Source organism: Perca fluviatilis, chromosome 6 (genome assembly GCF_010015445.1).
Source record: "Perca fluviatilis chromosome 6, GENO_Pfluv_1.0, whole genome shotgun sequence".
Lineage (NCBI taxonomy): Eukaryota > Metazoa > Chordata > Actinopteri > Perciformes > Percidae > Perca > Perca fluviatilis.
Genome location: NC_053117.1, coordinates 23,814,121 through 23,838,337, shown reverse-complemented (window position 1 = coordinate 23,838,337; position 24,217 = coordinate 23,814,121). Strand labels below are relative to the sequence as shown.

Here is a 24,217-nt window from a genome sequence, read left to right as displayed (position 1 = left end):
TGCATAACCATAATACACTTGCCGAATTCTGCTTGGCTGACAAGGATGCTTCCATGCATGAACACTGAGCATGTGTGGGCCTTCTTCAACATGACACAAACATTGGAAGTTGGGGATGCACCATACCTGTACCAGGTGAATGAGTGTAGTGAGGATGGCACATCGTAGCATGTTGTGTTCTTCAGATTGCTTCCAGAGCAGGGGCAGGTACTGCACCAGACAGCCTACGTATGGCCGAATCTGAAGCACAAGAAAATGAAAAATAAGATGCAAAACACATACTGTGAGCTTCAACCTGTATCTTCCACAACAACTAAACTATTTTACTACTATCAAACTTATGTAAGAGTCGGTTGTTGATGATGCAGATGATACAAGTCTTATTTGTGAGCAGCAGGGCTGGACTGGCCATCTGGCATACCGGGCATTTTCCCGGTGGGCCGAAGCACTTTTGGGCCGAATCGCCGATATAAATAGGCCTTTTTTATTTTTTTGGCCAGGCCGGCCCATAAAGAACTCACAGCGGCCCATTGGTTAATTTTCTTTATTGACACTGGCCTGACCCAATCAAATCCAGGAACCCCCACCCCGGGCCGCAAATTTACGAATCCCACTATGGCCACGCCTCCCGTCCCTGAGACACGAGCTGTAATAGTTATGCTGGAAGTTTAGCATCCACGTTAAAATGGACAAACGACCACCAAAGCGCAAGGGAGGTTCAGAGAAATTACAGGAGAAAAAGATTAAGAATCTACAGGCGGATTCCTCAAAAGGTGCCAAATTTTCGGACGTTTGGGGCTGTAGTAGCTGCTTCAACATCAGCATTACCTGAAGTAGAGAGTAGAGAGTAACCGTGTCAGGGCCATGGAAGCGAGTGAGGACAAGATGGAAGAGAGAGTAGATGACAATGTGGTAAGGAAGTGTGTGTGTGTGTGTGTGTGTGTGTGTGTGTGTGTGTGTGTGTGTGTGTGTGTGTGTGTTTGTGTGTTTGTGTGTTTGTGTGTTTGTGTGTTTGTGTGTTTGTGTGTTTGTGTGTTCGTGTGTTCGTGTGTTCGTGTGTTCGTGTGTTCGTGTGCAAACAGCAGTTTGGCTGTAACATTAAAGTTAGTGGCTGTCAGGTAACCTAACTGCTTAAGCTTACATTGAAAATGCTAGCGGTTAGGTTGGGTAGCTGAAAAGTCTGTGTGATCTATAAAATCAGGCATCAGTGTTCCTTGAATGGCTTAATTAGCTTCTCTTGTATTGGTGCTCTTTTCCAGGGCATATACTACTCTCAGCTTTATTGTAGCTTTTGGGAAGGGTTATAGTTATGGTTATTGTATTTAGCAGACACTTGTGTCCAAAGCGACAAAATATGACTCTTACAATAGTTAAAATTAACAGTAAACTGTTTTTAAAGTTACTAAGCCAATATTAAGCAAAATAGTAATAACAATAATGTCAATACAATATAAAATATCAATAATAAAAATACCATAAATATACAAATCATAACTCTAAGAATGAAATAATTATTTAAATGTAAGATCAACAGATAAGTCTTGAGACCCCTCTTAAAGGATCCAAACGATCACATGAACACTGAACACTAGGCAACTCATATCATAGCATGCACGCATATTTTAAGAGGACTGTCTGCAGGGAATGTGTCTGACCAATCACGGTGGGTGTGGGCCGCCTGGGCCAAAAATGCCAGGGCCAATTTTTTTGTCCCAGTCCAGCCCTGGTGAGCAGTGACAGGACAATGGTGTTCTCTGAATTGTTCCAGTCAAAGCAAAGTAGTATATCCATAAAATACCTAAACACACTTAGTAACCACTTAAGCATCCCAGCAGAGCAAGCTTATTTGGCCTGAAAGTGTGTTAAAGGTCCCATGACATGGTGCTCTTTGGATGCTTTTGGGGTGTGGCCTTGACCAACTGCCACTTTGCTCGTTTGAAAGCCATTATATCTCTCTCTCATGGGTGGGCCAAATTCTCTGGGCGGGGAAAGCAGAGAAAGGAGAGGTAACCGTAAGATTCCAGATCGGCCCATCTGAGCTTTCATTTTCTCAAAGGCAGAGCAGGATACCCAGGGCTCGGTTTACACCTCTCACCAGTTCTGGCCACTGGGGGACCATAGACAGGCTGGGGGAACGCATATTAATGTTAAAAAACCTCATAAAGTGAAATTTTCATGCCATGGGACCTTTAACATTCAGTAAAAATAAGTGAGCAACTGTGCTGTTAATGTAACACTTCCCCTCAAAGCTTTGTATGTTTTGTTTTTCCTGCAGTGAATTAAGACAATTCCCTTATCCTATGCCTCAATCAACTAGGGCTGCACAGTTTGGAGAAAAAGTCATATTGCAATTTACAATACCGCAATTGCAATATAATGGCAATATGAGTCTACTTTGATTATCAGAGAAAATGCACCAACTACAAAAATTTTGAAATGTGTATTTCTCAACTTGAACATACAAATTTAAATGAGCGTAAGAAGAAATACATAAACAAAAATATATATTTTTTAAATAACTTAATATTTTACTAAATTAAATAACAAAAAACTCCCAAAAAAGCCATTTTTGCTTTGCTCAACACTACAAATTAAATAAATCCACTGCTTCAAAACATGCTTCAGTGGAATAGATGTGGGAAGAAAATACTAGACAGGGAGTTGACAACACTTAAAACAATCTTAGTAAAACAGGGAAAATCAACTCTACAGTCTGTAAAAGTGCTGATGGAAGCCAAATTGGCTGACAGTGTTAATAGATTTATAGCATCTACAGCAACAACAATCAGAACTGAACTCATGTGTAAAGTAACATAATGATGCTCAGATTATTCAGTATTCATTTTGAAAATATACCAGCTTACCACATAATATGACCTTTAATTTGTTTGCGCAATAAGGATCACTCCATGTCTGACCCTAACCCTTTCCGACAGGGAACTGATGCCGCTATCTATGCGCTCTTCAAAACCACAGACTCAATTAACAGAAACCAGTAATTTTACATCGCAGAAAAAGGGAGTTGCTGTTTGACCTCTGCCTTGATCGGTTAGTTGCTGGTCAACTGCTGTCTCGATCGGTTAGCTTGTTTGTGTTATTGTTTGCCTTTGGTGAATCCGAACTTAATCTTAAGTGTTAGGCAACAGAAATAGCCTATGCTAGCTGCTAGTGTAGGCTAATGTTACCTGTGTCCAAAAACTGCCTCAGTATGTGCAGGCAGCCAGCCAGCCCAGGAGGGCCAATTTTATTGTGAAATTGTTATTTATTAACAAAAATCTATTGAATCTATTGGAACGCCACTATAACTTCCATATTGCCATATTTGATGACTGTTTCGAGTCGGGCCGAACAACACCCCTTAGCTGTGATATAATCACAACATACAATGGCCATCTGGGCGGTCAGACACCAAAAGGATGGCATCACTCGGATTCCTGTGTGAAATTGGAAAATGTGATGGCACACTGTGTAATTAAGGTACATTTGCTGTGCAGCCAGCCAACTCTAAGACATTGGGGTGAAGCACTGAATTTTTTTGCTGATTTATGCTCCCTGTCGTCCAAGTGGCCGGGCAGCAGACCCCATACTGTGATTTTTTGCTCCATTACACCTTTATAAGGAGTTGGCTAGAGACCGAGGAACAGTAAAAAAGAAATACGACGTACAGCCTTGAGGACAAAGATAAAAGGTGAGAAAACAGATCCACAAACTAGCCTAGGATGACATCTGTAACACTGACAGCAGGAAAAAGAGCTACATCTCACCATATCTGTCATGTTCATTTAAACACAGGCTGCACTCATGGTTTCAGTGCCTAGTTTGCTCAGCTGCTGCCACTCTTTGTGGGTTTGAAATCCCTTCTGAGAAGAGTCAGAATATTAATGGGACATCCACTGACTCTAGAAGTTTAGCCAGGGTCAGTGACTGAGGAAGACTTAACCAGACTGACAGTTCCCAAAGATGATGAAAGCCATTTCTGTAATAGATTTAAGTCAAGGGATTGCTTAAGGGAATGTGCCTAAAACGGAGCTGAAAAGAGCGTGGGGTGGGGGGGTCAAGAGGAGGGTACATTTTTTTAAAGGTTGACAGTTAAGTGGATTAGAACAACTTATTGGATACTCAGAAAAAGAAAAAAAAAATCCATACGGCCACAAAAGCACTGCAGTGGCAGAAGGGCGACTGTATCATCAGGGTAAATGAGAGCAGACATCAGAACAAGGGCTGTCTTCGGCCTTGTGATTTACAAAGAGTCAAGAATTGGACTTTGTCGGTCCCAGTGTCGCTGGATGTGAAAAATCGATTGTTCAACGGTTGTTTTACCTTGGTGGTCTGGGTCTAGTACATGGTGACAGATGTTTTGTATCTGTGTCAATGTTTTTTTACAGCTTCCCCTGCAGAGTACAAATCGATGACTCCAACTTTTTCAGTGTTATTCTTCACAAAAAAGTACACTAACCTAAAGGATTATTAGGAACACCGGTTACATTTCATATTAATGAAATTATCTAAACAACCAATCACATGGCAACCGCTTCAATGCATTTAGGGGTGTGGTCCAGGTCTAGACAATCTCCTGAACTCCAAACTGAATGTCAGAATGGATCAAGAAAGGTGATCTAAGCAACTTTGAGCGTGGCATGGTTGTTGGTGCCAGACGGGCTGGTCTGAGTATTTCACAATCTGCTCAGTTACTGGGATTTTCACACACAACCATTTCTAGGGTTTACAAAGAATGGTCTGAAAAAGGAAAAACATCCAGTATGCAGCAGTCCTGGGGGGCGAAAATGTCTTGTTGATGCTAGAGGTCAGAGGAGAATGGGCCGACTGATTCAAGCTGATAGAAGATCAACTTTGACTCAAATAACCACTCATTACAACCGAGGTATGCAGCAAAGCATTTGTGAAGCCACAACACGAACAACCTTGAGGCGGATGGGCTACACCAGCAGAAGACCCCACCGGGTACCACTCATCTCCACTAAAAATAGGAAAATGAGGCTACAATTTGCACAAGCACACTAAAATTGGACAGTTGAAGACTGTAAAAATGTTGCCAGGTCTGATGAGTCTCGATATCTGTTGAGACATTCAGATGGTAGAGTCAGAATTTGGCGTAAACAGAATGAGAACATGGATCCGTCATGCCTTGTTACCACTGGGCAGGCTGGTGGTGGTGGGGGGGGTGTAATGGTGGGGGGGATCCCTTTCGCCTTCAGAACTGCCTTAATTCTTTGTGTCATTGATTCAACAAGGTGCTGGAAGCATTCTTTGGAAATGTTGGCCCATATTTATAGGATAGGGTCAAACACAGTATTAGTATGGTTTTCCTAATAATCCTTTAGGTGAGTGTATATCACCCAAGATGTCCAAAACAAGGGCTCCTTCATAGACATTTTAGAGTTTGACTCAACTTCAATTTACATACTGCAACTGATGATCGTAAACAAATAGTAGGAAGAGTAATATGTTCCAAACATTTCTTTATTTAATAACTCAGAACTCACCTGGATGTTCACTCTCTCGATGACACAGGAAATGACATGGAGCACCTGCATTTTAGTGTCGCACTCTGTCACCTGTTGCAACAACTGGAAGAGCAGCCCAAAGATAGACTCCAGGTACTAAACAAAGAAAAGAGAATTTAAGAGTTAGAAAAAGGGGTAAAAGGAGAGGTGAAAATGTTACTTTATTCATTGATTATAGTGAAATGTGGATTCTACTCATCGCCAAATTAAAAGCATATACAGTTATTTCCACATTCTTGATAGATGTACTCACTGGGAGGAATTGCTCTGTCCGGAACTCAAAGTCATCAACAGGTGGTCATGAGTTAAGGATGAAATCAAACTTCTTAGCATCGGTATGCGAAGCAGTTCATCAGCACACACTTAAGCATTCTTTATTTGCTTTGGCATAGCTAAGGACTGATGGAAATGGTATGCCATCAGATACAGTGAGGCGTAAATAGCAAATATAAGAATAGCATGATCAAATTACTTGTTGCAAAAAATTATGCCCTGAAAATGTATATACATTAAGTACGGGAAGGATATTGAGCTTCAGGGTTGTAGCTGTCTCAATCCGCACCTATGAGAAAAAAAGATTAAAATACAGTTTTGAAAAGCAATTTATAAATTAGGCCTCTATCAGTGCATTTTAGCTTATCAAAGCTGCAAAGAGAGAAGACATACAGTGTTTGTAATGAACTAAAGAGAAGAAAAGTAGAGAGAAAAGACAAACATGAACAGAAGAAGATTGCCACAGCTGCACATGCACCATATCAACCAAATATAAAAACTATAATTACATATTCCATTAATGGCAGCCTCAGAAAGCCGACAACAACGAGTTATCGCTATAGCAAAAGCTTTTAATAGCTGAACATTCTAGGAGTGCGCACCTGCAGCAAGTTAGCTAAATGCAGGCTGTCTATTGTTATGAAAAGGAAGGGGCCCCATCCACCCTTAAAGATTCTAGCAGTGTAATCTAGCCGTGTCAGAGAGATGGAGGTGGAAATGTCCACCAGAGAGTAACTGATCAGATGGAGGAGAGAAGATTAAAGAAGGTTAACGAGACAATTTTACAGCACATTGAAAGTAGAAATCTGTGTGTGGATGTGTGTGTGTGTGCTTTACACAGACAAATGTTATCAATACTATCCAAATTATGAAAGGTCTTTGCAAGCTTTGTAATGTAATTACTTTATTTTTTCTTAATTTCCTAACACAGCTACGTACATTATTTCTTAAGTCTTAGGACCCATACCCTCATCTTTCCAAGGGGTGTTTAAGGTTTTTTCTTCGTTTTATTGCTTGTCACAAGACTCAAAAGAGTTTGAGAATCTTTTTTTAAATTTTTTTTTTAGGTATTTAGTTATATGTTAATTTGAATAACTCACTGTAGATTAAGAGTTTTTATTGTCACGATTACAGCAATCATGTGTTAAATAAAGCAGGTTTGGTCTGTATTCCTCTATGTGATGAACGAAGTACCTGGCAAGGACACCAGATCCGTTAAGTTAATATTCTACCCCAAAGAGTTGCCTATTCTGCTTTAAATAATACTGGCTGGAAAAATAAATCATATCAATTCTTGTTTTCTCTATGTGCACATTTTTCACATCTATTCAATATGGTAAACCCTAATTAATTTTGAAGACATCATACATTTTCATGGCGTCTCAATTGCAGTGGTTGGGAGTTTCTCTTTTCTGACTCTCAGCTTTTCATACTTTTAATGCCAAACAATTCACTTCAAAGGTAGGTCAGTTTCTGGAAGATATTTATTTTGCACCATGATTATATTTACGCTTCAAACTAAAGCATACGTTTAGTAGTATCACACTTCACTAGCTGGTGAATTTTCACAATTTTGAAATGGCCGATTTAAATAAGCAGCATCTTTCAAAGAACCTCCCACAAAAACAACTTCCAAATCTTTAGTGCACAACCTGTCACTGCTGCAGAGGATGATCAAAGCAAAGTTACTGAACTCAGCTTTAAAATTCATGATGACATTTATGCTTCTTTGGACTAATTATGAATAGTATGTGTTTAAGAAGCACTGGAAAGCAAGCAGACTCTAAGGCTGCTGTGATACTATCCGTCTAAAAACACACAATCACCATAATTTAACATGGATTTCTCAAAGGAGCGTACGTCATCAATATTATACACTTCCAACAGCACTGATTTGAGTTACTCAATTATAAGACAATTTACGTTTCCATGGAATACGGCATTAAATTGATTCATTAAAAAGAATTTCCATATGAAAGGTTTAAAGGTCCCATGGCATGAAAATTTCACTTTGAGTTTTTTAACATTAATGTGAGTCCCCCCAGCCTGCCTATGGTCCCCCAGTGGCTAGAAATGGTGATAGGTGTAAACTGAGCCCTGGGTACCCGTATCCCAACATTCATTTCGGCATTTAATGATGGTCGGGTGTCCGGTACATAGACGGCCCAAAAAGGAACATTTTAACAATTTTCGCTATCTTATTCATCACTAAATTCACTTCTGAGAACATTTTAGGCGAGAAATTAACGGTTTAGATTTCGAATATAGGCAGTCTTGCAAAAATCTTTGCCGAATTGACAATTTGCTCCAAAGTTTTCGAAGTTTTCGGAGCTCCATAAAGCACCTGCAGGGGCCGCAAGCTCGTCGCTCGGACAGTCATACTCTGAGACCCTAGGCTACCCATAGGCTATACATTAGATTTAGTATTTAGTTCATATTGTTTTGGTGTATTTGTTTTCTGATTTATTAGAAGTTGAGTTTCAGTCTGTATGATAAATTAACAGTTGTACATAAAGTGGTAACATGCTATGACATTTTATGTAGACTAAAGGGGAGACACCAACCTTTATAATTTGAATTGCTAATTTCCATCTACCTGGGCATATACAGTGCACTACAATAATATAGAAATGATAATTCCACATAACACTAATAGGAACACATAGGACACAGCAGTGCATATGCCTACTTATTTTTTTAATTTAAACTGACTTGAACTTATACACTAATAATAGTAAGGATCGCGTTCCACTCTTTTGAATAAATAAGGGGTGTTTGAGCTAAACCATAAACAATAAAATTAAAGCTCAATTAGTTTTATTTTTCAATATTATTGTAATAGTTGTAGCATTATGAGGTTTTCTTGTCCGGAGATTGTTTTAATACAAAGTGGTTATATTGTTGTGGTTTTTATTTCTAGCTGGTATTTTGGAGCCTTGCAGGTAGCCTCTGTGCTGGAGTGTTGAGCAATAACAGGAAGAACGCATCGTCTCAAACTGTCTTTTATATTAAACATATAACATGCTATGTGTTTGGCAATGTCACCTCAATAGTGGCTATATCTCAGAAGTTTGATGTTTTACAGTTTTTGTGAAATCACTATCAAAGTTTAGTGTTCGTTTCAGGATTTTTCTGCGTTTATAATGGGTGTGTATTGCATCATTTACAGTGGATGATGTCATCGCTAGAGCACAGAGCCTTAAAAAAATCATCTTAGTCCCTTCTCTATAAATTGCTCTCATGCCCACAATTCATGAGGTTGAGCGTGCACCCCATGTACAGTCCTTGTCGCAGCGGCCGCGGTTTCGGTTCCGACATGCGGCCCTCTGCTGCATGTCATCCCCCTCTCTCTCCCACTTTCCGGACTTAATCTCCTTTAAATAAAGGAAATAAAAGCCAAAAAAATTATCTTAAAAAAAACAAATACCAAAAAATAAAACAGGTATTCTTGTCTAGTTTCAGCCAATGTGCTCACGTAAGCTATAGGACTTATAGCTTTTGAATTATCTGCGTCAGAGCGACATCTTTCATTGACGATAATGTTATTTATCCTCATCCACTCTTGAGACAAAACGCAAACGCAGAGTATTTTGAAACTGCAATTTCAGAGTCATTTTTTATTTTTATCTACAGAAATGACATACCAATATGTTCGCAAAGGCCTTCTGGCGCTCACGATGAGGTCATTTTACTTATGCCACCTATAGTTTAGGCTGTCTGAGGCTTCTTTTGACAGGTCGCTCTCTGTGTCCCTTAATGGCAGCAGTTTGACACAGGTGACACAGTCGTTAGATGATTACAGAGATCAAAATAATCTCCTGTGTTTACAAACATGGCCACTGATTAATAAGCATGACGCAGCATTTTCACCAGACAGTTAAATTGCAACTACATACAGCAATACGAAGATTAACACAACATTACAGTTCACTCAAACACACACACACACACACACACACACACACACACACACACACACACACACACACACACACACACACACACACACACACACACACACACACACACACACACACACACACACACACACACACACACACGTGTATGTATCAGAGCGTATCACACAGCGTGGCACAAACGCTGTCTGATGCAAAGCACGAATGTTGTTGAACAAATAGCTGATTTATTCCACCAAAATGCCACAACAAAACTGAAACGGCAAGCCCCAGTTAAACCACCACTGCAAACCCTTAACGTTTTACACAGCATCTGCTTTTTTTAATACAGCCAGTACCGTAGCTCACACTGCGAGCTGTGTACACGGTGTTGTTGTGGAGATAGGTCTGGCAATTCGATGCACAGATGCCCTGCCTGTTACACCATTTTAACACCAATGACCAGGGTTTCACCAGGGTCGTTTGATCAGGGTTCAACCCTCCTTTTGGAAATTCAAACCAACCCAGTCAACATGGGTATACTCCTGGTATGACAATTCAGAGATCACCTGGGTCAATCTGGGAGAACTGCATAACAATTACCTTAAGTTCTAGAGATGGGCGGGGGCTTTCACATTTTTTACATTAGTGGTGTTATTCAACTTGTCAATGCAATTCAGACTTATTCAAACCATTCCCACTTTTCCAACTATTCTCACAACTTCTTACAGATTGAAGCCATTAATCCAGTTTAACTTTAGCAATTTAGCTATTCAGCATTCACACGCATTTTCTGCAGGAAATGCATTTTCTAGTTCAGTCTCAAAATGTCTTTGAGGGATACTAAAAAACAGCAGTTATAAACTGAAGGGATTAAAAGTTTACCTGAACCACCTCACTGAATCCAAACAAGCCAAAGAAAAGCTTCAACTTGGCAACAACTCATTAAAAAGCAACACCAGGTCCCCAAAAAATGATAGCTGCATGCATCAGTTTGTAATTTACTGTACTATTCCCAGCAAAAACTGCATGCATGTTATTTAACCAAAATGCAACCATAATTCAACCAGTGCTCCACCGATGTAAACAAATGACAGTTATTACCTGGATGTTAGTCTGGATCAACAAAAGGACTTTTCCAGGATAATTGCCTGCCTCCGCTTCCGCTCTCGGTGTGTTGCCCTTCACTTCGGTAAACAACAACCTTTGAGCTAGCAAGCTACACACTGAAAATGGCGAGGTTTAAAAAAAAAAAAAAATCTGGATTGTGCAATAAGGCAGGCCTGCTTGGTTCATTCGGGGAATGATGGTAAAGATTTCGAAGGAATATGTCTGCGGCATTTACTATTTGAGACCGACTGGTGGGGATTGCTGTGGACAAAGTAACACACGTTTAACCATGTATCCAGCTAAATTTAAATAGCCCACGTTACTGTATTAAATTGTTGAACTCATGTTATATTTTATGTGGGGGTTTTCTTTTGCGGTGCAAATGCAAAGCCATCGTCGCTGTGTACTGAGCTTAGCGACCGCTAAGACCACCAAGACCGCACAAGACGATTGGGATTGGTTTAAAGAAATGCAAACAACCCAGAGCATTTTTTCTCCTATCCTAGAATGTATGTGTGGTGTAGCCAGACCTTACTAGAGCAGATAAACAACAATAATTTGCACAAATTGTAGCTACACTTTATCACTAAAATCACTGGAATTAGAGCACCAAAATTTAGCTTTTCAAAGAGAAAGAAATGATTAATGCTTAGTGTTCTAGATTTCTCAGATAATTTAACCACAAAATTATTCATTTCACACTGATTGGAAGAGTTACACTGACAACAAATATTTATATTTGGCATGGTGAAAAAGCCTCCTGATGTAATTTGGGAATCTGAGACAAATTCTGATCTTAAGAAAAGTTGATTACAATTCACTCCAACCAATAGTTTGCAGTTCAAAACCACTGTCAGTCAGGATAGTGCATTTAGTAACGAAAATCCAATCCCATCATGTTTTTATGAGCTTGCCTCTGAGGCATAAAATCCATATTCAGAATGCTTCAATGCCTTCCTGCAGTCGAGGGAAAGTGAGCAGAAATGGGACAAACTGTTGACTAAAACGTCACAACTTATTACCTACCACTGGGAATACAAATGGCCTAAAAACAGAAGAAGTTAGATTTGCCACCAAGTTTATTTTTAGCTTTTACTCTGTGATCTAATCTGTGAGTCAAAATCAGAAAAGAATGCAGCTGTTAGCGAGAGGAGAATGTATTGGGAGGAAATGAGGATAGAAAAACTGGCACAATACAGTAGAAGGCTGCAAGCAACTGGCATGTGATCAACAATTCAGCTCATGAATGTCATTCCCTTTTTCCACCAAAATTAGTGTGTATATGCTAGCAGGAAAACCCGCTAAAAATAGGCGATAGACTGCTTTCCAACTGCCAGTAGACGATGGTGTCACATTCAATGTCACGAACATGCCGGAAAATGGTGTTTTTTTTGTTTGTTTTTAACCTTTATTTATCCAGGTGAGTTGACTGAGAACAACTTCTCATTTGCAATGACGACCTGTGACATTCACACAGTTGCACATTCATACCTGGAAGCTGCCCAGTACATCACAGCCTGATCACTGAGCAGCTCCACTGGAGCGATTGGGGTTAAGGGCCTTGCTCAAGGGCACCTCAGTGGTGGTCACTTGATATCTTCGCCACTGAACTTCATAGATATAAGCTCTGACCGCTTTTAAAGCAGCATGGAGGTCAATGAAAATGTTACGGTGGTTTCTTCTTTTCTTTTTTTTATATCGGTGACTATATTCAGTCTCTCATTCAAACTTGGTGCCCGAGTAATTTGAAACGAAGTCTGAGCGCTGCTTGGGAATTGACGTACGGGATTTGTGGCTAAGATGACAAATTATCGGGGGAGGCGACGCACATCATAGCATTGCGCAGGACAAGGGCTGAAAATTTGCAAAGAAGGCTGTAGATTCCTGAGGAAGAAGAGGCGTAATACACTTACTTTAGATAATTATGGGTTAATTTGAAGATTTCACCAATCACATTTAAGGCACAGCCTTGTCTAACAATTATATTACCCAGCTCATAACTCCCTACAAGCCTATTTGTTGCTTAAGACAGTCAGGCAAACACCTAATCTAATATGGATGCCAGGTGACCGTGGCCTCAATATTAAAGATCCCATGACATGTTGCTCTTTGGATGCTTTTATATAGGCCTAAGGGGTCCCCCAATACTGTATCTGAAGTAGAGATGTCCGATACCGGTATCGGCTCCGATACTGCCTAAAACGCTGGTATTGATATCGGGAAGTACTGGAGTTTATGCATCAATCCGATACCACGTAATAAAGCCCTAAAGAAAATCTATGTTAAAGTAGTTTATTCATGTTCTTTTCCCGTTATAACTGACTGTCAAACTGGATAATAAAAGAAAGTTCTGTGGAATTCATTTGTTTGTGTTTGTTCATGTTTCACAAAGAGTTTAACCTGAGCCAGACCAACAAAGATAGAAATCATATCACATCCATACAGGGATAGTAGTATACAGTTGTTAAAACATAAAATATATGACACACTGGTATCGGCCGATACGCAAGTTCAGGTATCGGAATTGGGAAGCAAAAAATGGTATCGGGCCATCTCTAATCTGAAGTATCTTTCCTGAAATTCAGCCCTGGTGCAAGATGGAGGGTGGGGGTGTGGCCTTGACCAACTGCCACTTTGCTCGTTTGAAAGCCATGATGTCTCCCTTTCTTACGGGCAGGCCAAATTCTCTGGGCGGGCAAAGCAGAGAAAGGGGAGGTAACCTTGCTCCTTATGACTTCATAAGGAGCAAGATTCCAGATCGGCCCATCTGAGCTTTCATTTTGTCAAAGGCAGAGCAGGATACCCAGGGCTCGGTTTACACCTATCGCCATTTCTAGCCACTGGGGGACCATAGGCAGGCTGGGGGAATGCATATTAATGTTAAAAAACCTCATAAAGTGAAATTTTCATGCCATGGGACCTTTAAGGCACTAAACTCGAAAATTATCTTTTTATCTGTTTAGTATCTTCAATAACATGTTTTAGTTTAGGGAGATTTTGTTTAATACCACTGGTGTTTAGGAGAAATATACTGTATGTAGCAGACTGATCTTTGTGCAAGGCATGGGGCTGGGGTGGTTACAAAAGCAGATAATAAGCAGAAAAAATAATAATGTAAAAATAATTAAAAACACTAAGCAGGTACAGAAAGTGTTGTTTAGGGTTCTCTCTTCCACCAAATAAGCACAAGTTTATTAATTAAGACCGTTCTTGTTTGAGAAAAGACCACTTTTAAGAAATCAAAAGGCACCAAAACATCATTCAGGAACACCATTTAGCCCACGTGTTAAATGACCGTTTTGATAAAACTACAACTTTACTTAATCTACAGTTTTTACATGTCTCTCTCGCCAATTATTCCTTTTAATAAAATACAGAAACTGAAATGTCAGAGATAAATATAACTGTATATCTTTCCATCTGAACAAGGACCGCAGAAAAGCAATAGCAATATTGATAACCAACTGGACTAAAGGATAGAGAGACGTTTTCTCCATTAGCCCATTAAAAATTTAAGATGAATAATTAATTCTGCTCAAGAGGTTCATAGTGGCCCAGACAATATTGATCAAGAACCACAACATGATTGGTGAGCTGGTCAGTGATCTAACAGCGAGCCATTATTCCTCTTGTAAAACTTGAAATAAATTCCAATATATGGCACTAGATCATACAAAACTGTGTGTCTTGAATCTAATGTTACATATTTAAACTATACATTTGGTTGGTTGGGTATTTAGGAGATATGTAAAACCAATGAAAACATTGAATTATCTCCATATCCATGTGGCTTCACTAGAGTGAAATGAAAACCTAATGATGACTATAAGCACCTACATTTAAACGCACCCAATTATATAATACCCTGGGGGCCTATGTGACATTTAAGTTTGTTAAAAGGACTTCAAAATCAGCCACTAAATGCTCAATGCATAGGGAGCTAATTGCTAAATTTATATAATGCTACATAAACAAGTATAATACCACTACAGCTGCATGCTTATGATTTTATTATAAAGCCAAAGTAATGAAATGAGAGATATGACCTGCCTCAGCTAATTGGTCACCATAGCAACAGGTGGCATCAGGCCCCATTGCAGTCTAAATGGCTGTGAAAACAAAATGAGGTGCAATAGACCTAGCTATACCATTTAACATCATTAGTGTCGCCATGTGTGCTTCTGTACCCTTAATGTAAACAAAGTACCCAAAACGAATGATGCATCATACACGTCCTAACTGGGGACATACAATTAACATTAGAGCGCTGCACAAATGTTACTGAGTTTTTGCTTCCATCCATCTCATTGATATTATCAGGGCATGGTGCTTGCGTGGGCTCTGCCCTGCATGTCTTATTATCTTAATTACAATATAATCTTAATTACATCATCCTCACATTCTATATGTATTGCAACTAAGAGGAATGCAAATAAACGTTTATGAAGTAAGAGAGGCAGTTAGACACAGAGAGATTGAACCCAGCTACTTCAATCTATTGGTGAGATTATATTAAATTGTAAATAATGCTTGGATATTTCCACATTCTTTCATATAAATTCTGTTAAAAGAAAACACATTAATCAAGTGCATGGCTCATGAGGCAAGAAACCCAAGGATGGCGAAATGTAATTTGAATTGAGTATGACTATGGCATTATAATATCCACTTATCCACAAATAGGATCACACTGCAGTTTATCAAGGCCATGACTGAATAAAAATGTTAATGAGTAAATGAAAGCTTTAGCTTTTTAAACAATACTATTCACAGAAATTCACTCTGTAAAAAAGGGAATGGAGAAGAAAATACAGAAGAAAATAGTATGTTGAGAAATTAGATGACAAAACCTTCCCCCAATCACTGACTAACTATGTTCTGCTTTGTTTGTAGAAAATTGGCAGCATAAAAGCTGTGGCTCCGTGCTGTTTAACTGAGAAATGTGTTTGTGTTGCTGACTGTGCACTTTCACTAAGGGCCCATTTCAGTCATTTCAAATTGAATGTTTTCTGGGGAAGCTGCCACTCCAGTCACAAGAAGCAGTTTACAAAAACAACTTTGTGTCTTTAGCTGCCTTACCACCAAGTCGGGATCCTGCATGAGGCTCAGGATGACCTCGTAGAGTAAAGGTCGAAGGTCAGATTTGAACTTGACAGAGATCCACTGTCCTATTAGCCAGATGACTCGTCGGCGAATCAACTTGTATCTGGAGAGGAAAGAAGGGAGGGGAGAGGAGTTATTTGTCGTTATTGAGAAATACTTCAACAAACTTCTTCTCTGCACTCTTCATATCATAACTTAGAGAAATGAACTCTCTAATCGTATCTCCACAATGCAGCCACAGTACTTATGGATCCATTAAAAAAAAAAAAACTTCAAATGATGAAATCTGCCATTGCTTATGGCTCATCCTGAAATTGCTTTGATGAGTTTAAGTTGTTGGAGACTGCAGTATAATGTGTGCTCTGAGGGAGAGAGTCATATCACAGTCATCTTTTATTTCACATATCCAACATCAAGACTATGTCTGGTGGCACAATGAACTGAACAACCAAAGTATGGGTTAAAGTAAGAGTCCTCAGAGAGGTAAAGATAGATGCACTTTTACACAGGATATTGGAGACTGCGGTGGGATTTACACATAAGACTGAGTAGTGAGGAAAAAGAACTAGAAAGTGTGTGTTAAGAATGAGTTTGTGTATTTGTTTATCACTAGAACCGCCATAGCCCACGCCATTTAACGTTGTGATTAAAAAATGTAAATTATTCTGTCATTGTCTCTGCTATGTTTCCCTCCCATCCTGACTTTTCCTAAATACATATCGTGCACATTCCTTCAGTCGCGAGGAGAAGTGTTGATTCAAGTAGGTATTCTCATGCATTTGTGTGATGGCCGAACAGCGCATTGAGAAAATGAATGGGACATAGAAACTCATTTGCATGCCGATATTCACTCACTTATTATCACACTAATGTGTGAAATGTTAGAAATGACAGCGATACTAATCACATTTTGTGTCTGACTATAAAAGTTGCATCTCGTCAGTCATCACAGCAGTCCAGTGTGTGCAATATTACACTAAAATAATATTAGGAATGTTATTTATGGGACTCATTTGAACAAAACGCTAATGCTTCTAAATTGTATTATTATAGGTTGGTGTGGATGTGTGCAATTAGATGGCAGGTTGTGTGTTAACTGTTGGACTGAAAGACGCACTGCACACAGGAGATATGGAGAGACAAATATAAATGGTGGTTGAGTTATTGTCATTATTTCGTAAGACAAAATGTGAAAGTAATCATTTGCACTGTGATTATATTAACCATTTTCGTTTACTTGCCAAAATAAAAATGCTTAAATTGATTACTTTAGCTGTGTTCGAAACGGTTCCCTATCATGAAAATAGTGCACTATATAGTGTGTTCGCCATTTTGTAGTGGTTTGCAGTTAATTTCATTCATTATATAATACACTATAAAATACCCACAATGCACTCCTAACTTGAGTGTACATACGACGTACCCTACATTTTACCCCCGTTTACCACAATGCAATGTGTCGTGTTTTCCCGGAGGAGAAGAAGAAGCAGAAGCAACCGCGAAAACTGAAAAGGAAAAATTGAGCGGCTTTCGTTTCTAAACAGTGGAAATGTAACATGCAACATATACTGTATACAACCTTTTACTTTCCTCCTGGGTGCTCAGTTTGTTTCAGGGACGTATTAGAAGTATTTTTGTTTCGGTTTGCTTTCATGATGCTGGTCACGCCTTCACTGTATAGTTCACTATTTAATAAACACTATATAGGTAAAAGTGAGTGAGTGAATGAGGGAACGGTTTCGAACACAGCGAATGTTTCAGCATTTGTTTTTAATGCCTTATAGGTATCAAATAGAACTCCCTACCCATACAAATCCGTGACTGTACTGACCTGGACAAATTCAAATCACTCAACATACCTCTTCAGATTAGCCTTCCACATTATGTACTGTTAGTTACTGGTTTTATGTGTTGGTTTTAATGCCACATCGGTTTTTAAATGTGCTAATGTGCTGGTTTTAATGTAAAGTGTCTTTGAGTACCACGCTATATAAATAAAAATGTATTATTATGATTAAAATATATGGAGTTTTTTTTTGCAGGAGTTACTGACAGAAACCTGCATAACGTGTGTAGTGAACTGAACGACAGCGAAAATGACTTATTGCATCGGGTGGCAGCGTGAAAATATATTTTTTTTATAAAAAGGTAGATAGCAAAATGGCACATTTTACACTGCTAATAGTATAGCACTTTTGTGTGGGTTCAAGCTGTTAGATTCAATCCAGATTCAATTCAATAGTGTATTGCCATAGAACAAAGTTGCTAGGAATTGGTGCAGTGTGCTCAATACAAAACAAAAAATATTTATAGCAGGACAGTCAATACCTGTTAAAAACACATGTAGACACATATAGACACAACCTTGGGTTTGTAGTACCCCTAAAAAGCCCAGCGGTTTTAGTGTTGAATGAATGCATGCCAGCAGAGCCTGGAGGGACATGGTTACCAGTTACAGAAAAAATAAATAAGGGAAATAACCTAGTTCAAAAACTAGAATGATCAAAAATCCACTCAGGTTGAGTAGTGTGTGATATGAATTAAAATGACCTGCGCTGCATGTCCCAAATGTGAGGCACTACATGTTGGGAACTGATGGTTTTTCAACCGTTTTATCGGGCAGGCAAGAAGTGTCCCTGTGCATCTGCCCTTGTTTGTATCCCGAGGACTGGCTTGACAGAAATAAGCAGATGGAGGGATGAAGGCACAGAGAGAAGGGAGGATAATAGAGAGGGGGCGAGGGAGGTGACACTCTTGTTGGCTTCTTGTGAAATATCCACAGGGAGCCAGAGACCAGTCTGGGCAACCAGCCAGAAGATACCAACAGCAGCATGACTCAGGAGTTGGAGATGGAAAACAACACTGTGTGCATTAGACTGTGCGTGTGTAAAAAATAAAGTTTGCGTATATAATTATGCACAAAAGCTTGTATATGTATTTTGTTTAGATAATCGGTATAATTGATTTCCAAATACATTTCAAAAAAGTCTTTGCCAAAAGCATTTTTGAAAAGTAAAACTTTAGATTAGCCTTTAAATAGCCTGTAGATTACCTTCACTGACAACATTACACTACATGCTATTTAGACTTGACTTCTCATCCTCTTAAGCACAATATGGCACTTAGACACTCCTGTATTAAACTACTAGAAGCAGTGGAGCCTGCAAGGAGAATAAACCACCATCCAATTACTTTAAAAGGAAAACAAAGGAAGCCAGATGGGATTTTCTACAAGCTTTTACGGAGATAGCCACATATGGGATGGTTCCAACATGATATAGCAGGTGAGGCAGTGCCAGTGGACAATGGCCCTGGCTACATTTCCAGAGCTCTCTAAATCCAGGTTCCAAACAACAGCTTGGCAACAAAATACTGATGCTCAGATAAAAAGTCGTGACATCAAGAATAAATAATCAAATTGCAGATTATTATCGGCTGTCACACTAACCAACATTGTTTAGAGAAAATCCCGCACACTGACCAATACGCAAGCAATAATTTATTTAGAAAAATACAACGTTTCGGTCTCAGACCTTCATCAGGTAAATTCCACTAACCAACATAAAAGGTAATTCTTCTGGAGGCTTGCGCTTTTTGGTGGTGGAGTTTTGGCGTAATTTGTTAGACAATAAAAAAAAAATTAGTTTTTTTCAACTCATCATGCGTGTGTGCATGTCTGTAACTAACAAATACAAAATATCTTCTTTAGCTGGGGAGGGTACAGCTGGGTGGTTGAGCTGGCAAAGTGAAACACAAAGGCAGGTTCATTTGTTCATCAGTCAAAGGTTAGACATGACTCATTCACACTAAACCGGTTTCCTCCTCCATAACTTTGCACAGCTGTCAGCGACCCTGATCATCCTTCTGGCAAACAAATGGGAAATCCATGTGGACAACCATTTTTATTTTTATTTTTTTAAACAGGGGTGACGTGATTATTCAGACATTTAAAAACCAGTTTGAGATAATTAAAATCAATGAAACTGTCGAAGCTAAGAAGATTATGCTTTAAAATGTTGCAGTGATGCCATCTCATAGGTTTCTGGTCCATAACTTTTATTATGTTTGTATATTGAAACAATAGGCTTTAATGTGGTTGGAGAGGTTTGTGACCATGATGTGATGCAATATGATAAATATGAAAATACGTATCATTGCATGCATGTATAGTTTTGCAGTTTGACATGACAAATCCCTTGTAATAAAACAAAAACGTTAAGGTTTGGTTTGACCTGCTTGCAGATGTACGTAAGCTGTCTGTCAAATTTTTTATTCTTATCCAAAATAATGCAGAGGTACTTGACTTCGTTCACTGATTCAATTACTTCATTCCTGATCGGCACCTCAAATACAGTATCTCACAAAAGTGAGTACACCCCTCACATTTTAGTAAATATTTCATTATATCTTTTAATGGGACAACACTGAAGAAATGACACTTTACTACAATGTAAAGTATTAAGTGTACAGCATGTATAACAGTGTAAATGTGCTGTCCCCTCAAAATAACTCAACACACAGCCATTAATGTCTAAACCGCTGGCAACAAAAGTCAGTTCACCCCTATGTTAAATTCCCACAGAGGCAGGAAGATTTTTATTTTTAAAGGCCAGTTATTTCATGGATCCAGGATACTATGCATCCTGATAAAGTTCCCTTGGGCTTTGGAATTAAAATAACCTGTTATGTTGCGTCCGGTTAACCCCTAGACATCAGGTCGTAACAGGATAACCGACACAAAACCATGCCAATCTCTAGGTATGGTGAAAGGCATGTGATGATGTGGGGCTATTTTAATTCCAAAGGCAAAGGGAACTTTATCAGGATGCATAGTCCATGAAATAACTGGCCTTTAAAAAATAAAGTCAATTTATAGCATCTATGGGTCATGCAGGAGAGGGACTGACTTTTTTAACAAAACTCCACACAAAAGGCCAAGCCACAAAAGGTGATGTCAAAATGCCAAAATGTTTCATAGCCATTCTATGTTGGCAGAGTCAGAGTAGAATGATGAAACACACTTTGTAACTGTATCTCACTGTCTATCTAGGTGACAAAGCTCCTTCTGGCTATTCTGGGATGTCAATATGAGTGATATTAAGGGTGTGTGTGGCTGTGTTCAAGTAGGAGTGTTAGTATGTGTGCTCAAAAATGACTTACTGTCATCTCTCTGCTCTCAGATATGATGACTCATCACAGGTATGACCACTCTTTCGGTCGAGGCACAGAAAGGAGTAAATGATTGACAGCGAGTCAAACTCTAAATGTGTGTGTGTGCTGGTAAGTGTGCAAATATGACTGTGCATAAAGTACATGTGTTTGTGTAGTCAGTATGCCAAAAAGTGACAACCTTTTTTTTTTCTTCAAGGGAGCTTATTGGCAACCTGAGGCTCAGCCACTCAATGGCGTTTTAAACGTCTCCTTCCAGGCAACGCTGCGACCGTTGACTTCAAGGCACCTAACCCTAACCATTGCCTAATCCTAGTGCCTTCCAGGCAGCGCTGCCTGGAAGGAGACCGCGGGGGCTTAAAACACTGATAAACTGCTCAGCCACATACAATAGTTTTCCTGAAAGATAAGGTTATTAATATTTAGACTGTTGCTGCTTCATATCGAGTGATACAGACAGACCTACACAGGGCTCAGACTTAAATCAGTGATACCTACAAGAGGCACTATGACACTATCAGAGCCCAATATGGAAAAGATTACCAAACCTGCAAGCAAACAAGTAAATACATACACAGCTTGCAACGTACGGTAAGGGATAATACCAGACAAGTTTTATGTTTCAAGATTACAATGGACGACATGGAGGCTAAGAATCAGCTGACGTAAATCAGAGAAGGATTTTTCAGTTACTATACAGTAAGTAATTCTGATCTTGCTTTTAAACATTATAAAATTAGTTCTTGAGACCAAGAATCTCTGTCATGAATCGATTATTGTGTGACGGCGCAAACCTTTAATTTTCGGTGGAATGTTTGGAACACAAATATTCATGTCAGCCTTGAAGTGATAGGTTGGAACACAGAAATATTCCGTATTTTCGTTTAGGCTAATCTGTAAAAAGCCCTAAGGCTGTCAATGTTCAGCTAGAACAGACTTCATTACAGCTCTATGCAGAGCAAATGATAAAACAGTAAATTTGCCACCTGTAGTATAGGGCTGCACAATTACTCGCAATTTTATCGAAATATGGACAAGTGCAATATCCAAATCGCAGGGGGGTGCAATATTTGTTAAAGGCAAAATATGTGTCAAACCATTGGGAATTAGGTATTGTGGTACATCAGAGAAGTCCCAGCATACAAATCCCATCCTACAGCCTAAAGAAATCCTTGCAAACATCATACTATAATCAATTCAATTTTTTTAATTTTTTATATTTTTCAATGAAAATGAAAAAAATTATCATTCCCTCCAATACCACGAATCAGGACAACATTAATTAAGGTGGTCTAATGCTACGGGTTTCTCCACAGAAACTGTACTAGTTTTGTTTAATAAAAAGTACCTCTCCTGCTTAGCATATTGTTGTTAATGTTTAGTATTTTATTCTGTTCTGTCTGATGTAAATCAAGCAACAAATGTGTGGTTTTGGCAGATGCTAATATAATTATTGTCCTTCTGCTTCTCGTGAGATATTGCCAAGTTGGGAAAACATTTTAGCCATGTCGCTTCTCTTTGACAGCAGGCCATACTATTTTTACATACGTTGACATTATTTTTGACTACGAAAAGAGGGGACAATGTTATTTCATTTGTACTTTAAATTTTATTAAACACAGAAAAAGTATTGTTAAGAAAAAAATATTTTTGTGTGCCAGATAAGATGATTTGAAGACTACACATTTGTGCTTGATGGTGTTTTAAGCCCCCAACGTCTCCTTCAAGGCAGCGCTGCGACTTTTGACTTCAAGGCACCTAACCCTAACCTTAACCATAACCATAACCATAGCCTTCCAGGCACTAGGATTAAAAGTACAGGCTTATCTGCTAATGTTAGCTGCCGACCGTTACCTTGAAACCATCCAGCAGATAGACGGTACTGTAGGGTGATTTAACGTCACCGCTCATTTTACACACAGTTAACAACAAAACTAAACGCTGAGTGAACATTACTATCTACGTTTTTCATGTTGGTTTTGAGCGGTATGCACACCGACTAACCTGGAAAACGGTTTTAAAACCGTAACGTTAATACAGCGTGTCAGAGGACTACAGCGTCTCCTGCAGCGGGGAGTCAAAGGCAGAGGGACCGTCAACATTAGCTTCTTGTCTCATCTGGGGTCTGATAAACAGTAAATTCATCAAATTCAGTGTCCACAATGCTATTTTCCAATAAACTGTAGCTGTCATATTTCACGGGACCCGCGTGAGTGCGGATTTCATGTCGTGGCTTTCGTCGCTGTATGTCACTTTGCCTAAGATTGAGTGACAAGTAGTATTCGCCCTGTTGTTTATTTGGTTGCCATGACTTCGCGAGTGATGACATCCTGTCACTGTTCCAGTTGCTCACCCTAAAGGGGAGAGAGAGCCGATGACAGTTCGCTTGAGTTCAGTAAAGTCGTGTAATTACGACTTTATGACTTTTCATAAACAGCTGAAGGAGCGGCGGTGCGCGGTGTACATAGCGGAAACCCTGTTGTGCATCTGCCCTATTTCTGATACTGTGGCGGCAAAAATGTTACCATGGCGGGCCACTGCGGTAATATCAACATAGATGAAACACGGTTGCATAATGTAATGTAATGGACAATTCTGCTTCCAACCTGTAGGGGGACCAAAGCGGGAAAAGTTCTCTAGTGCTGCTTTAATGGCCTGGTCCCCACAAATCCCCGATAGCAATCCACCTGAACATCTTTGGAATGAACTTGAAAGCATCAGTAAAAAGAAACATTCGCCTATAAACCTTAAGCAGTCGTGCAAAGCACTGATGTCTGCATGGTCAGCTTTGATACTACAGGTCCCTTGTTGAGTCATTACCACAAAGTGTGACACCTCTTTCAATCGTGGGCCACCATAGTATGGAACAGGGATTTGTAACTTTCTCGTTGCTGAGTGAATGTACCTTATACATAATCAGACCTGCAAACTCTAGAGTAGTGAAAAAGGTGACAAGATACGAAACAAAAATAAAGTTTGCAGGTATGATAATGTGTAGTTCAGTTCCCCAGCTTATCAAATAAACCTGCAGTGCCTACAGATCATTTGAATGTGTATAGATTGCAGCATATGGGGTTCTGAAAAAGATGCTTTAAAGTAAGTGTTTTTTAGATCAAATACATATGTAAGTTCTTTGAGAGA

General features: G+C 39.3%; 1 protein-coding gene across 2 annotated transcripts in view; it reads right to left on the bottom strand.

Moving 5' to 3' along the window:
* Positions 1–24,217, bottom strand: part of ipo11 (importin 11) — a 152,132-nt gene that overhangs the window by 68,119 nt on the left and 59,796 nt on the right. For both annotated transcript variants that reach the window (XM_039803178.1, XM_039803179.1), the window contains 5 exons: positions 15,884–16,010; positions 6,054–6,087; positions 5,779–5,819; positions 5,505–5,621; positions 127–240 (listed from right to left, as the gene is read on the bottom strand). In XM_039803178.1, the coding sequence (XP_039659112.1) occupies positions 127–240; positions 5,505–5,621; positions 5,779–5,819; positions 6,054–6,087; positions 15,884–16,010 (433 nt within the window). The remainder of the gene's footprint in view (positions 1–126; positions 241–5,504; positions 5,622–5,778; positions 5,820–6,053; positions 6,088–15,883; positions 16,011–24,217) is intronic.